Source organism: Chelonia mydas, chromosome 6 (assembly GCF_015237465.2).
Source record: "Chelonia mydas isolate rCheMyd1 chromosome 6, rCheMyd1.pri.v2, whole genome shotgun sequence".
NCBI classification, from domain to species: Eukaryota; Metazoa; Chordata; order Testudines; family Cheloniidae; genus Chelonia; species Chelonia mydas.
The window spans coordinates 104,164,592-104,182,092 of record NC_051246.2 but is presented as its reverse complement, the minus strand read 5'-3'; the positions used below and the strand labels follow the sequence as shown (position 1 = coordinate 104,182,092).

Sequence of the window (17,501 nt, the reverse complement as noted above, 5' to 3'; positions counted from 1 at the left end):
AAGTCACACAGGGTGGGGCGGGGCTGATCAGTACCACGTGACGGAGGAGGCGGTGTCACATGACGGGGCAGGTGGCGGTCGGACAATTCGCGCGTAATGGCCCCGCGAGAGTTGCTACGCGCGCCATTTGGCTCCTCGGGCGAGTTTGGAGGGGCCGTTGCCTCGTGGGCGCCGAGGGCTTCCGGGTTAGGGCGCATAGGACGGATTCCGATTGGGCAGCTCCGCTGCCAGTCTCTGCCCCTCAGGCCGGGCTGGTGGGATGGAGCTGCGGGCGCAGCTGACCGGGCGCGACGGACAGGAGTGGCCGCTTCGCGTGCGCTGCCAGCCTGAGGCCGGCGCCGGCGGGGAGCTCCGGGGGCTGCTGCGCGGCCTGTCCCAGCTGCAGGAGCAGATCTCGGCGCTGCTCGCGCCCCTAGTGGAGCAAGAGCGCGGGGGGCTCGCGGGGACGGGGACCGCAGCGGGGTCGCTGGGTGAGTGAGGCGCGGGGCCTGCGGCGGAGCTGCTGGAGTCGGGGTGGGGCTGAGTGGCTCTGGGCCAGGGGCGGGCAAACTTTTTGGCCTGAGGGCCACCTCTGGGCATGGAAATTGTATGGTGAGCCATGAATGCTCAGGAAACTAACAATGCATGTTCAGACAGGAAAGGAGGACTTGCGGCACCTTAGAGACTAACAAATGTATTTGAGCGTAAGCGTGAGCTACAGCTCACTTCATAGGATGCATGCAATGGAAAATACAGTGGGAAGATTTATATACACAGAGAACATGAAACTATGGGTGTTACCATACACACTGTAAAGAAAGTGTCAAGGTTCCTCCCCCACTCTGAACTCTAGGGTACAGATGTGGGGACCTGTATGAAAACCTCCTAAGCTTACTTTCACCAGCTTAGGTTAAAACTTCCCCAAGGTACAAATTAATTTTATCCTTTGTTCCTGGATCTCCACTGCCACCACCAGATTCTAACTGGGTTTACTGGGAAATGTAGTTTGGACACGTCTTTCCCCCCAAAATCTTCCCAACCCTTGCACCCCACTTCCTGGGAAAGGTTTGGTAAAAATCCTCACCAATTTGCATAGGTGACCACAGACCCAAACCCTTGGATCTGAGAACAATGAAAAAGCATTCAGTTTTCTTACAAGAAGACTTTTAATAGAAGTAAAGAAATCCCCTCTGTAAAATCAGAATGGTAGATACCTTACAGGGTAATTAGATTCAAAACATAGAGAATCCCTCTAGGCAAAACCTTAAGTTACAAAAAAGACACACAGACAGAAATAGTCATTCTATTCAGCACAGTTCCTTTCTCCGCCATTTAAAGAAATCATAATCTAACGCATACCTAGTTAGATTACTTACTAAAAGTTCTAAGACTCCATTCCTGGTCTATCCCCGGCCAAAGCAGCGTATGACAGACAGACCCTTTGTTTCTCTCCCTCCTCCCGGCTTTTGAAAGTATCTTGTCTCCTCATTGGTCATTTTGGTCAGGTGGCAGCGAAGTTACCTTTAGCTTCTTAACCCTTTACAGGAGAGAGGATTTTTCCTCTGGCCAGGAGGGATTTTAAAGGGGTTTACCCTTCCCTTTATATTTATGACAGAGAGTGATGTTGATTTGTTCAATATCTTCATAAATAATCTGGAGGATGGTGTGGATTGCACTCTCAGCAAATTTGCGGATGATACTAAACTAGGAGGAATGGTAGATACGGTGACAGGTAGGGATAGGATACAGAGGGACCTAGACAAATTGGAGGATTGGGCCAAGAGAAATCTGATGAGGTTCAACAAGGTCCTGCACTTAGAACGGAAGAATCCCATGCACCACTACAGACTAGGGACCAAATGGCTAGGCAGCAGTTCTGCGGAAGAGGACCTAGGGGTGACAGTGGACGAGAAGCTGGATATGAGTCAACAGTGTGCCCTTGTTGCCAAGAAGGCCAATGGCATTTTGGGATGTATAAGTAGGGGCATAGCCAGCAGATCAAGGGACGTGATCATTCCCCTCTATTCGACATTGGTGAGGCCTCAGCTGGAGTATTGTGTCCAGTTTTGGGCCCCACACTACAAGAAGGATGTGGAAAAATTGGAGAGAGTCCAGCAAAGGGCAACAAAAATGATTAGGGGACTGGAACACATGACTTATGAGGAGAGGCTGAGGGAACTGGGATTGTTCATTCTGCAGAAGAGAAGAATGAGGGGGGATTTGATAGCTGCTTTCAGCTACCTGAAAGGGGGTTCCAAAGAGGATGGTTCTAGACTATTCTCAGTGGTAGAAGATGACAGGACAAGGAGTAATGGTCTCAAGTTGCAGTGTGGGAGGTTTAGGTTGGATATTAGGAAAAACTTTTTCACTAGGAGGGTGGTGAAACACTGGAATGCGTTACCTAGGGAGGTGGTAGAATCTTCTTCCTTAGAAATTTTTAAGGTCAGGCTTGACAAAGCCCTGGCTGGGATGATTTAATTGGGGTTTGGTCCTGCTTTGAGCAGGGGGTTGGGCTAGATGACCTCCTGAGGTCCCTTCCAACCCTGATATTCTATGATTCTAAGTCCTCCTTTTCTTTTTGTGGATACAGACTAACACGGCTGCTACTCTGAAACTTGTTCAAACAGGGACACTCTTACAATAATTACTGGACTGTTTGTGGATTTTACCACACAATTTTGCTCCTGTCTGAACACAAATTGAATGTTGGCCTGGATTTGTCAGGCATCAGCTTCCCGTCATTGGAACTCATTGAGATTTACCAGCCCCCTGCTCTCAGAAATCTCCTCCCGTGTAGGTTCCAACAGCCCACAATCGAGTCGCCTCTGGGTGCCAGGAAAGTCATCTAAGCCAACAAGTAGCAGGTACCTGAGCTTGCACATTTCAGGCTGTGATGGCTCATGAGGCGCGTTTGGGTTGTGCAGCCGGAGTAACATGCATGTCCTCACGCCCGTAATGCAGAAAGGCCGGGCAGTGGAGCGGGGCAAACCCCCGACCCCATTCCCCAGCTGGAGCGCTGGGTGGGTGAAGCGGGGCAATGGAGCTCGAGGGCCAAATTAAAAGGTCTGAAAGGCCGGACGTGGCCCACGGTCCATAGTTTGCCCACCCCTGCTCTGGGCAGTAGCTGGGCACGGCGCTGGCGCGGAGGAAAGGGAAGGGGCTGGGTGACAAAGCATAAGCCCCAATGCGGTGAGAACTGGGTGCCAGGCGCTCGTGTGTCACCCAGTTCAGTTGGCCGTGAGACTGCTGGAGTTGCCCAGATGAGCCCTGCTCCACCATCGCCCCGAGTGTGTGCGGGCGCACGGCAGCCCCCATTTGTCTCCCTGGGGATAGAGATGTGGATTGGAGGCAAATGTGTGTAACTGCACAGCATCCTCCTTTGACTCAGCCCACATGTTCAGGGGTTGCCAGTCCATCAGCCTTCCCTCCCAGTGCTACATAGGAAGGCGCCTGGTGTGGTGATGAGGGTGCTGATCTAGAAAGGGTGGAGAATCACTCACATAGATCATTCAGTTCCAATAGAAAACCCAGTAAGCTTGTTGAACGTTTTGTACAGGAGTAATTTCTAGAGGGTCAGAGCTATCACAATCCCTCCACCTTAGGGGATAGAAACATATCATTCAGACTTGTGGTGCCCTTTTCCAATAAGAAAAGCAGGTCTTGTGGGGTTTTGTCTGTACCCTACGCATAGTGTCAGTGCAGAATCACACAACAAAATGGTATGGACTTACAGATAAAGAATGTGAAGAATCCATAAATAAACAACTTTGAATGACATGGTTTCAGGGGGCGGGAGGAGCATGTTTCAGCCACAACTTTTGCTCCAGGAAGGCACCTGGAAAAAAAGTTTCTCTGTCCTCTAACCCATCCACAGTTTTTCCTCAGGAAATGGATTTGTGAGTATTTTTTGTATTTCTAGTATTAATTTGTATTATAATTTTAAAAGGTGATGTTGGGGAGGAAGAGGCGGAGGAGGAAGATGAAGAAGAAAACACTGATGTCAAAACATGTGTGGATGGACCACCTTTAAAACGGACAAAAAGTCAGCACTCCTAACTATTGACTTAAAAGCTATTTAATTTTTAAAAAAAAGACTTTTCTGCTGTTGCAAATGTTAGTGTTTATATTGCACTGTTGTACCTCTGGAAGAAACTATTTTTGGAAACTAGACAACTGCATTTGTGTTCCTTTTGGTTAAGTTTTAGAAGGAAAATGCCTTTTTCTTTTTCTGGTATTTAATGTTACTAATAAAATACCTGACAAAAAGAGAGTGAAGTGTTATGTTGTAGATTCTCTTACATGGAAAGAAATTAATTCTTAAGTATTTGGGAGGAAGAAATTATGGATTGCCAGTGTCAAGAGGAACCTTTGTTTGCAGGTGTCTCTTTACTAATCTGGCCACTAAAGTATGTGGTTTTGAATCTTTTAAAAGTCAATATTATTTTGTACTGCTTCTGAGCTCCCTGTATTTTTCCTGCCACTCTTAAAATAGAGTAAGTTACAGTTAAAAAAAAGAAAAAGCAAGTTACTCTGCTGAAATATATTAAACTACAGGAAACAAACTAACAATTTTATATAAGGGTGCTATTGATAGGGGACTGTATAAAATAACTGGAGTATTTCAGATCTGCTTAAATACATTAGCAAGGAGGTAGTTATTTAAAAAAAAAAAAAAAAAAAAGTTGATCAGCTTTACAAGAAGCCTAAAAGATCCGTTTATGATGTTGGGTCTCAGGTACACTTGTGTTTAACACTTAACTTTACAAAGACATACGCATAGGTATTTGGAATCAGAATCATGTAGCTTTGGGTGCCACCATAATTCAAATAATAAATAACTACAAAATGTGCCATAATTTGAAATGAATACTAAAGTACAGTCTTAAACCAATAAATGCAAGAAATTGTCAGGAGAATTGTGTCAGTTATGTAATACCAACAGCGTCTTATCTATCTAAAAAAAACATAACCTAACTCACAACAATGTTGTAAGGATGAATTGGATTATAAAACACCCGGAAGTGCTAAGTATTGTGTAAAAATTTGTCTTTATTTGGATATGGGCATTAAGTACAGTAAGCATTGTCAGTTTTGCGGTTCACTTGGTTGACAATGTGTCTGATCTGTTAAGTAGTTTCGTGTGGTTTAGCCATTACATCAGATATGAATAAAACAAAGAAATAAACTGCTTTTATAGGTCCCTCATTGTGAACCATTCATTACTTCACTGTAGTCGACACCGAAAGTTTGTGGATTCATTATCTGTCTAAGGGATTTGCCTTGCCACCCATCATTACAGTGTTTTAAGTGCCTTCCAGAAAAAACAATTTGGGAGTACCAGAATCCCTGGTGGACTTCATGTCTGTCTCGCTTCCCTTTTTGGGTTATAGAGACACTGCATGAGTAGGGTTTTCTTTGTTTATTATTTTTGCTTTTTTGGTTGTTTCTGGTGTATTGTTCTGGTTATGATGGAAAAGCTTTAATCTGTTAGTATCTATACATAGTGCCATGCAATAATAGCTAGTGATTACTGTGACTACTGCTCTTGATTGGCTTATTACATATATGAAGAGTGCATGCAGCCAGTATGTGCTAAAACAACCTGTCATTGTTACCCCTTCTTGATCTCCCACTCCCCTCCACTGGCTTGTTTTTTACTCACCTGCTAAATCTTGTGCAGTGAGCTCTGCCCATGAAGTTCCTTACTCAATTAAAAAGGGGGGGTTTGCAGGCACAGTGGTCTGTCTGCACAGAGCAACTTGCAGGACCTAGGCCTTTAGATTATAAATGCTTTTGGAACAGGGACTGTCTCTTGTACATGTTTGTGCTGGGCCTAACAATGGGATCCTGACCTGGTTGATTGTATCACCATATAATATACTTAAAATACACAACTGCAATAGTCAGGTTGTAACATAACTCCTGTAAGATTAAAGTTTACCATTGCCTCTGCAACTCTGCCTTCATATAGTGGTGTTAGCCATCTGCTGTAGCCTGTTGCTCAGTTTGAATTGCACTGAGCAAATAATGAAAGACACTTGCATTGCATGCACAAAAGAACATAATGTATTTACTCTGTAAACCTGAAATTTTACTACCACACAATTGAAAAACAATTCATTATCTTTTTGCATATAAATTTGTTTGGCAGTCTGTTTCTGATTTAAAAAGGGAGGGGTTGTTAAGTGCTGCTAGAGTGACAGAACATAAAGATGTTCACATTCTACACAAGAGTTACATTGGATATCCTCCATGTAAATCCAAGTGTCTACTACATGGTATCTGACAAGGAGGATATGGTTGCAAGGTAGCGACTTTATTCAGTGAAGGCCTGGACAAGAGATAACAAATGCAACAATGAACTCTGGTCTCATGTTATGCTGCAGATGATTAGCACTAGGGCAAGACATCAAAATATATGTATATTTAAACTTATTCTAAATAAAGTTTTAGAAGAGCAAGGCATTCAAGACTGACTATTCAAACAGCGGGAGCTATGTAGACTGTAATAGCTTACATCTTGCTTTGGGTGTTCTAATGGAAGGTGGATGATGCTGGTCTAATGAGGGCTGAATGTGACGTCTGGCAAGTTAGTTGACTACGCTTCGCTCTTATTCTGCAATGTAATGTATGACCAGTGCCCTGTATGTTCTGTAGCTGTAGAATCGGGTACCAGTATCTCAGCTTTCATTTACAAAAAATTGTTTCTAGCCCTCATGATTGCAAGGATTACTTTGAAAAGGTGAACAGAATACAAATGGATACTTACCTGAGTTGTAAGGTGCCTGAACTAATAGCCCTAAAAGGTGTGAACTGCCCTGTTAATCTCACCTAGTTTGCAATAAATGCCACAGTTCTGTGAACATAAAATTTGGCATTTTTCCAAGAGGCTGTGGAATTGGCCAGTTTACTGTGGCCAGGTACCTGGAGGTTTTTTTTCCTCCGTGCCCAGCTACTGTGTGCCTGCAGCTGCATCCTGGCTTTCCCCACAAATGATGGGTGACTGGATTAGGGTATGTTTCCTGTAGTATCTCATGTACCAGACCATAGGGAATTGGCCACCAGAGTAAGAGTCTAGCTGCCAGTCAGTGTGTGGAGGCAGTGAGAGAGAGAGAGGCTGGTTAATTGTGCTGTCTGGAAAACAACACAGCAACCAATGATGAAAATGAACTGATAAAGCTGGCTACAAACTTCCCATCCCTCTGGTGCATAAAAACAAAGTTATGAATGAGGCTGTCTGGGTAATATAAGAACTCAGGTCTGTGAAGATAGCCTATATGGTGAACATGAGGCAGGGAAAGGCTCCAGCAGCAAGATACTACACTGCTAAAAATAGCTGTGTAGATAGGGCAGGCACTGCTTGAGTGTAGAGCTGTGGATGGTACAGGGCCACAGGGTAGTGTGTCTTTACTTGCCTAAGAAGTTCTTTACTGTCTAAACTGCTACTTTTACCTGTGCTAGGGGTGGGTATAGTGTATGTACTCTATGTGCTGCTGTAAGGCGCGTGCAGTGGAGATGAACTCACTGTGTACAGGACATTCTGTTGGATTACCTGGTTTCTGGGGATGTTGGTTTTTAAAAAAATGCTTTTAAAATATTTTTTACGCTTTGAAACTAAGTCCTCTATCTCTAGGTGACAGCCACTGCTTGAGTTCAGCACAGCCAAGGGAGCAGAAGACTGCCGCATAAGCACAAGCAAAACTGTCCTTGCCCCAGACTCTCTGCTTCTGATGTCTTTATGGGCTTGTTCTCTCAGCAAAGTGTCTGTGCTGCTAGTGCCCTGCCTTTCTGCCAATTACGTCTCCTACATCACCACTGCTCTGGGCCTCTTTTCTGGAACCACAGGGCAATTCTGATGTAGTCTTTTCTGTCACTTGTGCAGGCTTCCTGTTTCTCTTTACCCAGCTGGGTCACTTTTCCTCAACCCCTATGTAAACTGCATGGCTGAACAGCTGTCATACCACTCTTTCTCCTAACTCCCTGCCCCACATCTGTCCACTGTGGCTGCTCTCCCTAGTGTTTACTCCCTTAGGACTGCTTCTGCTCTGGCCTGCTGCCCTAATAGGTCTTGCTTCTTATCCGGAATGAATAATGGAGAAGGGAAGCGTTGGTCCATAATGAGTGGATTCATGACATTACAGTGGAATATTTTTCAAGAGGAGGTGCTGAGTAGCCTACATTTGAGGAACAGAGCAGTCTTGAGACCAAAATTAAAAAGTGAGCATCAGCAAAACAGGTAACATTGAACCATAGAATGGAGAATAGACTTATTTAGGTTAGTGTTAAATACATCTATTGTCCTCTAAGCGCTAACCCACTTCTTAAAAGGCAAGTACAAGATCATATGGGGGGAAAGAATTCATGCACTAATTTGATCTGTTGAGAATTTCAAACTTCTCGTGAGAATTACACTGTATTTGTTCCCCCAGCCAACAAAAATCCAGACCAGAAAAATTTTAAAGGTTTTATTGATTAAAAAAGTTATTCATTCACAATGCATTTAGTCCCAAAAGACACAAAAGTTCAAGAAATGCATTCTTAAAAAATAGTAGCAATTATAAGATGCTCAAGTTGCTAGTTTACACAATAACTCAGTCACTTGCAAGAGTTGAGCTTGCATTCTAGGGCTTAAGTAGAACCATAGCTGATGCAAACTTTTTAAAATGAAACACATGGTGTTAGTTAAAACAGTTAATCTTTTCATGCATTAGTTTACACCATGCATGTGTGGTGAGGTCAGACTAGAGTTGGTAGTTAATACACATTCTTAAGGCTAAGAGAACACCAAACTCCGCATTTGCAAAGTTGTCAAACCAGAGATGATGATCAACAAGGATGTAACGTTGGACAAGAGACCCAAGAACCAGCTACAACAATAAGTATGCCAGAAATAGCCACAGAAAAAGCCTTGCAGTGAAAGGCCTATCAAACAGCTTTTTTTTTTTTTTTTTTTAAGATTTTTTTTGAAACTTCAGGTATTACAGTAGAACCTCACTGTTTTGAACATATCTTGAATGGAGGTTGTTTGTAACTCTGAAAGGTTTGTAACTCTGAACAAAACATTATGGTTGATCTTTCAAAAGTTTACAACTGAAAAGAGACTTAATATAGCTGTGAAACTTTACTATGCAGAAGAAAAATGTTTTCCCTGTATTTTTTAGTAGTTTGTTTAACACAGTACTTTATTTGCTTTTTTTTCCCTCCATCTTTTCAGCTGCCTGATTGTGTACTTCTGGGTCCAAGTGAGATGTGTGGTTGACTGGTCAGTTAGTAACTCTGAGGTTTTACTGTACCCATTACCAAAGGTAAGATATTGGACTTCACAGCTTTCTCATGTGCTCTTCTACAGCAGTTCCTATTTTCTAGTGCAAGTTGAAGAACTGTAGTCTTATTCCCATGATCTTATTGTAGTCTTCATAGGAGCTGTTCTCTGATGAACAGTGTGACCAAAAAGAAGTTTTTGTACCATAATTATGAACTTCAAAACTTACAGTAATTCATTTCTTTTCCACCTCTTAGAAAATGTTTAGTATTTAAAGCCAACTGATAAAATTCCCTAACACAAGCTAAGATTATTTTAAAAGTCTAAAGTTATGCAATTTCTAAAGAAGCTGTGATTCTACATGAATGTGAGAATCTCATTAGCAAGTATCTAAAAGCCTTTAAGATAAACTACTTTTTAAAGATGACTCTATAATTAAACTAGCTGTTTAGACAGTTTGATATTCATTTTGATTTCTTACCAACTCTGAATTTTAAGGAAATCTCCCAGTGACACAGCTCCCTTGGTGCTAGAAATGGTGGTGACTAACTCCCTGCATTTCTACCACCCTCTTCTCTAATCCTGAGCAAAGCAGGTCTAGACAGTAAAGTGGTAAAATATTGGTGAGCTGTCTCTGCACTAGCCCTCTTAATATCAAATCTTTCATAAATATCCCCAATTATGTTACAGTTCGTGCATTTCTCTGCATAGCTATTTCCACAGCAGATGCTCTCTGGATCCACTAGTATAAATAGAAAGTGATTCTGCCTTCTTCCATGATCAACTACTGAAATCATGACTGTATGCTGTCCCCATCCAGAAAGGCTCAGCCTGTTACACAGAAGAGCTGACTAATCTGTGAAAGGCCACTTGATTGCTTGACACTGAATCAGACTACCTTTTTTGTTACTCTTTGAAACTTCCTCCCTCATAGGCCATTCTTCTGCAAAAGATCCTACCCACAGAGGCACAGATCTAGTTTCTTCTTTGTACCTGGCAACTTTGAAATTCATGTTCTAGATGTACTTTTTTTTAAAATTACACCATTTCAGCCAGACCTATCGGCACAGTGGTTCACATCCTATACAGTAAAGGAAGAGAGTTTAAGAGAAAAGGATTCAGACTTATTGAACCAGTTTGAATTTTCGAAGATGAAGGCAGAGGTGGCATGAGCCATGTACCCTTCTTGACATTGTTAACTTGTGTTGCCAGAAGTGTAGACAAAGGGACATTCTAGGAAGCACTGGGAAATAGCCTATCAGTGGAGCTTCTTCTAAGCACTGGCAGGTAGCAATCCCAGTAGCCAGCTTTGTCAGGCTAACTAGGAAACAATCAAAAGGAATTTTTCAAGGCAGTATTAGAAACATCTTATTTCAGCGAATGGAACTATTGTCTCACTGGTATCTGCATGGTCCCTATGTAACGACAGAAAGTAGGGAAGATACTCCAGTTTTAGAAACATGGAAAATAAGTTTATATAGGTTTAAACAGATTTTAAAAAATTAAGAAAATTGTATCACAGTATTAAAGCTCTGCCTTTAGAAAGTTGATTCTTCCATTCCTACTTAACACTTTTTCAAGACTCCTTCTTTAGGTATTACACTTTGCAATTAGAACTTATTACACTTGCTTTCTTGTAAAGGGTAGATTGTATGTTCAGTTCTTAGCACCCATGCTGGCATTTAAAACCACAGAAACAGAATTGCTCCATATGCAAACGAAAGATTAAGAATGTTTTAGCTGCTGTGTTTAAATACAGTAACGCTGAAAGCACAGCTAGAGGAGAAGTGATTGTAATCTCCCCAAGATCCAGGCAGTCCTAGAACAGGTGGATGTTTCTGCTCCAGCAGTACAGTAGAATGTTAACTTTTATTATTATAGTGGAATTCACATAACTGACACAAAAAGGGGTATAAATTATCTTGTCTTGGGCCTATTGCTTCTGCCTCTTGGAAGACTCAGCACTGCACTGGTTTAACATTCACAAGGTTATCTCCCCAAGGGCTAGAAACTTTATTTAGCCTTTGTGAATTTGCCGAGCCAAGCAATGTTCTCAGTGGCCAAGTGGAACTCTCAGAGCCTGCTGCTGAATTTGGTTAATGGGCACTCCTTGACAATGTGTAGCAACGACAGAAACTTTGATTTCCACTAAAACCAAAGGGCCACCAAGTAAGCGCCTATATGGCATGCTAAAATAGGATGGTTCAATTTGATGGGGAATCATCATCAAGCGGGTGTATTTCCAGTGGGGTCCTGTAGGCATCGGTTCTTGCCCTATGGTATTTATCATCATCACTGACCTGGAAGAAAACATAAAAGCATCACTGATAAAGTTTGCAGATGACACAAATTGGGGGAGTGGTAAATAATTAAGAGGACAGGTTACTGATTCAGAGCAGATGATGATTGCTTGACAAACTGGGCACAAGCAATAATAAGTGTTTTAACATGGCTAAATGTATATATCTTAGAAAAAGAATGTAGGCCCTATTTAGATGATAGGGAACTCTATCCTAGGAACCAATGACTTGAGCACAATCTATTTATCTTACCAAAGAGAAGATTAAGAAGTGACTTGATTATAGTTTCTAAGTACCTGCATGGGGAAAAAAAATGTAATGGGCTCTTCAATCTAGCAGAGAACGCTATAATACGAGCCAGTGGGTGAAAGATGAAGCTACACAAATTCAAAGTGGAAATAAGGTGGCCATTTTTAATAGTAAGTAATTAACCATTGGAACAATTTACCAAGGATCATGATGGATTCTCCATTACTGTTTTTAAATCAAGATTGGATGTTTTTCTAAAATCGTCAAAGAATTATTTTTGGGAAGTTCTGTAGCCTGTTGTATACAGGAGGTCAGATTAGATGATCACAGCAATCTCTTCTAGCCTTAGAATCCATGATTCTAAATTAATAGCATGATAACCCAATTGTCAGAATTACTTGCTATGCCAAAAAGGTCACTGAAAATGGAGAGTGAAATTAAGATATAGGACAACCACCAGTAATACTTCTACATGTTTTTGGAAAATAAATCAGGTACTCATTGTATTAGTGGGATTATTTAGCTCACTTGTTAATTGGGAGAAAGACTGGATATCCTTGTAGCCTTTTATTTGTTTGCATCTCACTGGTTTTCCAGCAAAGAGTTGATAGACACATCTTCTCCCATTTTTATAATAATTCCCCAATGCACAGTTGATTCACCAAAAGCTGTTCTAGTTCCACTCAAACAATGAAACACAACAGTAGTGAACTCAGTTACCATTAAGAGAAAAGTATGGAGAAGAAAATAAAGAAAAATGAGTTTTGTAGAACCTCCAGTCCACTGCCAGTTACCAGCCTCTCTTTGGCATCAGTGAAAAGATGTTAAAGGCATCACACCTCTGGGCCTAGACCACTCCCCAACTTCTGCCTAATAAAATATGGTATTGTGCAACCTGTAACTCACTGACTATGAGACAGAAAAGGACTATCCTCACTAAAAAGCTGTTCAGCCATACTTCATTCTCATCTTTTTAAAAGGATAATTCAGAATTGTAGCATGCAGTAGTATTTAAAAAAAGGAGAAAGCAAAGTAATGTGTTAAATGCAGCTTTTATCAGCATGTTCTAATCTTTTACATTTACCACAAAAGTGTCCATTTTCATTGATTCAAAGGGAAAGCTTGCACGTAATCTTTATTTGCACAGTGGAGTATGTATGATTGCAGAAGCATACTTCCCCAGGATACTTCATAGGGAGGGTGGCAGTTTTGCATCATAAGGCATCAAGTCTCACAGGGCTCTGCTATTCTGGCTAGTATGATGGGTCCATACTTTAAAAAAGCATGTTTTTTTTAAAATAGAAAGCAGCTACTGTTCAGTATTTAGCCGTTTGAAAGGAAAGGCTCTTTCCAACCTCCATTCAGAACTTCAGTCTTATGATTAGATCAGACATAGGTGTTGTTCCTGAAGCAGCTATTGAAACCGGAGATTGAATTAAGTGTCAATCAATTGTAATCTACTGATCTGATTAGAGGCCTTTACAAATGTTTGGTGCCGATTGCAAACAACAGCCAAGCAGATTGGAATGATGCAATAGCCCACAGTTTTGGGGTCAGCTCTTGTACAGGAATAAAGGAACAAAAACATCTGTAAATATGGTATTAAAAATATAATAGTCCAGAGCCAAAAAGGCAGGGACAGCAGTCGTGCTTTTAAGGAGTGTGTCCATGTGGTTCCTTCTCGTGGCTCCTCAGAGTGCTGTTGAATGTGCTCCAGTGCTAGTTTGTTGTAAGTCTCATTTATTTCAAAGACATAGTAAAAAGCTGCAGCACTTGCTAATAGATACAACCCCACACCAATCCATCCCATCCTCTGGCGAAAGTTCATCATTCTCCATGCTCTGCACCTTTAACAAAAACAAGACAAGCATTCAGTAGTGATATAATCCAGTGTTTGGGTCATGAATTACTTGGTATGACAGTATAACTACTAGAAACTACTACAAGTACATCCTGTTTGGGACTGTTCATTTTTTCCTTCTCTACATTAATAAGGTGTCATGCATTACTGCAACAGCATGCCAATGATAGTCAATTACATAACCCCTTTACGGTGATTCTGCTGATAAAGTGAAATGGATGACCCAGTGTCTACTGGAGCTTGGACAAAGGGCTAGCTGACTGAGGCTCAATCTTGACAAGACAGAAATAGCATTAATTGTGACTAGGCTAAGAAAACTGGCTAGACTTGTGCAAGCAATACTAACTAACTAGCCATTATTTGAAAGTTAGGTTTGCAATTTAAGATCTTATTAGACTTTGGGGTTCTCCTGAATGCCTAGGTAGCAGCCATGTCAGAGGACACATTTTTCCATCTGCATTTAGTAAGGCAAATGCAGTCCTATTTTGGATGGAGACCCTGCTATACTTATGTCTTCATCACCTCAAGATTAGACTACTGTAGTGTGCCCTACTTGGGGCTACACCTATAAGATATTTCAGAATACATCAACCATCTCTTAATTTGCATTTTTCATAGGAAGCACTATACTAATTTCATTTGAGCTTTAAGCACTGGCCTTGACTTTTACAGTTCTAAAAGGCTGAGAGACTCCCACTATCCTCAAACAATATTACTGCAGTCATCGCCATCTGAGGTGCTTGAGCTGGAATGTCCTCACTGTTAAGGAGGTGGAACTGTTTGTAACACAATCTTTGAGGGGTCCTTTACTTCAGAACATACTCTCTATCCACCACCCCTTGGTCTACCCGAACCTGAATTTGTTAATTGTTCCAAACTTTCTGGTTTTCCCTTTTTCTGTGACATTTGGAGAGGGGACTGAAAGAGGTTACCTGGTAACACAGTATTACAGAGATGTGAGGTGGGTCTGAATGAGTAATTGGTAGTGGTTTTGATGTATTTAATATAGTTGATTATTGAGAATTTGAAATACTGCAGAGGCTCAGTGCCTAGTAGGAGCACTTCTAATACGTATATTTTCAGACTAGAAATAATCTATAATACATAAGATACTGAAAACAGATTTTAACATGAATAGCTAACAAAGGTTATAAACAGCTGTCTAGCTCCCGGTGTCCATGTCAAACAGCTACCCCGAGGGGCTGTTTTGGTGACAGATACACAAGTTGTACCTCAGCCTTGAACTAGAGGAACATTGGCAGGGCAGGAAAGTTGCCAAGTTGTACTTATTGTGGCTAGATGATTTATATAACCAAACAAAAACAGTTTTTTTCCCCTCAGATATTCCTATCCAGTTGGTACTTTTAAACAATGTAAATACAAGTCAAACAACTGAGCAGAGTGCCTCATTCTGATATATTAGATGTGTCTGTCAGATGCTTCTAAATCACCGCGTTATCCAAAACAGTTTAAAAGAAGTGTTTAACTATTGGGTAAGTACTGCATTAAAAATGCCAGAGTATATGTTTACCCAACAGCTTAGTGGCAGTCTAGTTTTTCCAGTAATTAGACATTGTATAGTTGTCTATTGGTAATTTCCTTTTTAAAAGGAGCAAAGGAACTTGAATAAATAAATGCACAGATATAATTAAAACTGCAGTACAAAAACTAAGAAATTCAGAGTTAACAAGATTTACTCGTATCATTTTAGTTTCTTACCTCTTTCTTTCACACAACAGGAGTTACAGACAAAACATCAGCCTTAGTTCTGAATTAGTTTAGAAAAGTCAATAGAGATCATTGCTTGGAAACCCTAACATTAATTTCTTGGTTAACTGGCTTGGAATTGCCCAATTCTCTATTTATAGCTACTACAGGTTTCCAGAATTAGTATTAAAAAACCCACACATTTATTCCAGTTCCTCCACTCCCACACCAAATAACATTCAGTCAGAAAGCACAAGTTACTGCTGACTTAAAAACATGTGATCTTAAACACCAATCACTTCTAAATGACCATGAGACTTCAAACTATACTTTGGTCAGAAAGCACTCTGCAGAGGTAAAATATGGTACCCTCCTACAGAGATCCAGCAGCTGGAGATGGTCACCTGCAACTTGCATGATGCCCCACTTTTAGCAATCCTGGGCACACAACTTCCCCAATAATTAAGCCATTATTTTCCCTTTACTATATTTATGTAAATGTAAGGGAAGTATAAGCTTGTGATTACTTTCAATATGTTGTTACATGCAACAAGCCCAGGCTTATAGACTTCTAAAGTATTACATTCACACACAAGTTTAAGATGAAATCTAGATTTAAATTAAATTTGTGATTGACTATTTTCATTTTATTGCAAATCCCTTCGTGTGCAAGTTGTACACCTATGGCATTTGTTGCCATCTTTAGAGAAGTTTATCTATGTACAGTTTTACACTGAAGAACTAGTTTTAGATGCTGCTCATATTTGTGTTGAGTTGGAAGATGCTCTAGGATTTTCAGTGAAAGATGCCAGAAAAACAGTAGTACTTCCATGATATAGGTCTTTAGAAAATTTAGCTAAGGAAACCTTACTGTCAGCACTCCCCTCTTGCTGAGGCACGGAGAGATGATGTGGCTTACCAAGGTCACATAACAGGCACGTGGCAGAGCTGGGCTTTCAGGAGTTTCTGACTCAGACCACGAAATCATGCTGCTGCCACAAAACTGAGTCAGGAACAAGTTATAATGGGCTGTATGTATTATAGTAGCCAAAAGCTATGCTTTTAAAAGCTCTATAAGTGTACAGAGCAAATGTGAGAGACTAAAATTTAGCCTGCAGGCTCCTCGGGGCAAGGATCTGCCTTCTAGCCATTTCTGAGTGGTGTAGACCCAGCACGATGAAATTGAAGCGATGAAGAACCTTCCCTCCCCCACAGCGATACCCCTAAAAGAGAGGCCGCCCCCAGGCCACGTGCGCTCCCCGCGCCGGGCTGCTCCCTCTCCAACCCACAGGAACACACCCGGGAATGGTCCCGGTCCCAGGAACCCCGCACGAAACTGGTTCCCCTCCTCGACGTGAGTCCTCGCCTCCCCATTCCCCTTCGCACCCGCTTCACTCCCCGCTAGACCCTCCCCGGGTGCGTGCCTGGGGCAGCCCCACGAGCCTTCTTCCTCCCACCCCCGGCGTGTGCCTGCCTCGCCCACCCGGGCGGCCCGGCAGCGACGGTCCCTTCCCCGCTCCGGCGAGAAGCGGCTTCTCCTACCTTCCTCAACTGGAAATGCGGCGGGCGAGCGGCCCGGTCCCATCACCCCGCTCCCCCGCGCCGGGAGGAGGCCGGAGCCGCCGCGCAGCTCGATCGCTGCCTCCTGCGCCGGGCAGCAGCAGCCATCTCCCTGCGGCCACTGGCCGCCCGGCCGGAACACCTGCGCTTCCGGGAGTGGAGGCTTTCCACTTCCGGTGTACTCTGCCCGACTTCCGGGACACAGGCGGCGCTGACTGCGCCTTGTGCCGCCGGCTGAGCATGTGACGGGGCGGGGGCAGAGGAAAGAATTCTTAGCCACCGCCATCTTGGAAGGGGCCCGGAGCCCCACCTGGCTTGTCAGAGCACGCCCAAGATGGCTCTTGGGCTGGGCCGTGTGGCTCTAATGCGCTCCATACAGACGCAGGGCTGTAGCCCACCCTGTGATTGTTAGGGCCTCCCTGGTTCTCACCAGGGCTTCAGCTGGCCCCCTCGCTCGCTCCCAATCATCACCCTCACCCAGGTTTTCCCGCTGTCATCCCTTTTTGGAGGTCGCTGTCCTGGGAAGCTCTGGATAGACGTGCAACCAGTGGGAAAGTGCTGGAGATGGTTGGAACTCAACAAA

The 17,501-nt window shown here is 42.6% G+C and overlaps 2 protein-coding genes across 4 annotated transcripts; one reads left to right on the top strand and one right to left on the bottom strand.

Moving 5' to 3' along the window:
- Positions 1 to 253: 253 nt before the first annotated feature.
- LOC119566457 (EKC/KEOPS complex subunit GON7) lies at positions 254 to 4,249 on the top strand. Its single transcript, XM_037900865.2, has 2 exons — positions 254 to 470; positions 3,926 to 4,249. Exons 1-2 carry the CDS (start codon positions 260 to 262, stop codon positions 4,033 to 4,035), a joined length of 321 nt encoding a protein of 106 aa, XP_037756793.1. The 5' UTR covers positions 254 to 259; the 3' UTR covers positions 4,036 to 4,249.
- Positions 4,250 to 8,429: 4,180 nt separating this feature from the next.
- TMEM251 (transmembrane protein 251) lies at positions 8,430 to 17,105 on the bottom strand. Of its 3 annotated transcripts, none has more exons than XR_006291495.1 (3): positions 16,901 to 17,105; positions 12,701 to 13,637; positions 8,430 to 11,541 (listed from the first exon to the last, which is right to left on the bottom strand). XR_006291495.1 is itself a non-coding variant. In XM_027817839.3 (2 exons), the coding sequence occupies exon 2, from the start codon at positions 13,619 to 13,621 to the stop codon at positions 13,226 to 13,228; it is 396 nt and encodes a 131-aa protein (XP_027673640.2). In that variant the 5' UTR covers positions 13,622 to 13,637; positions 16,901 to 17,105; the 3' UTR covers positions 8,430 to 13,225. The 3 variants fall into 3 exon arrangements, 1 of the variants encoding a protein (XP_027673640.2); XR_003563746.3 differs by having other exon boundaries at positions 12,875 to 13,637; XM_027817839.3 differs by having other exon boundaries at positions 8,430 to 13,637.
- Between the last annotated feature and the right edge of the window lie 396 nt (positions 17,106 to 17,501).

What these genes read in the sequence shown, in the direction of transcription:
- LOC119566457 (XM_037900865.2), top strand. Translation starts at nt 260, where the DNA reads ATGGAGCTGCGGGCGCAGCTGACCGGGCGCGACGGACAGGAGTGGCCG. An exon ending in GACCGCAGCGGGGTCGCTGG is followed by an intron (nt 471 to 3,925) that starts GTGAGTGAGGCG and finishes TAATTTTAAAAG; the next exon opens with GTGATGTTGGGGAGGAAGAG.
- TMEM251 (XM_027817839.3), bottom strand. Translation starts at nt 13,621, where the DNA reads ATGATGAACTTTCGCCAGAGGATGGGATGGATTGGTGTGGGGTTGTAT.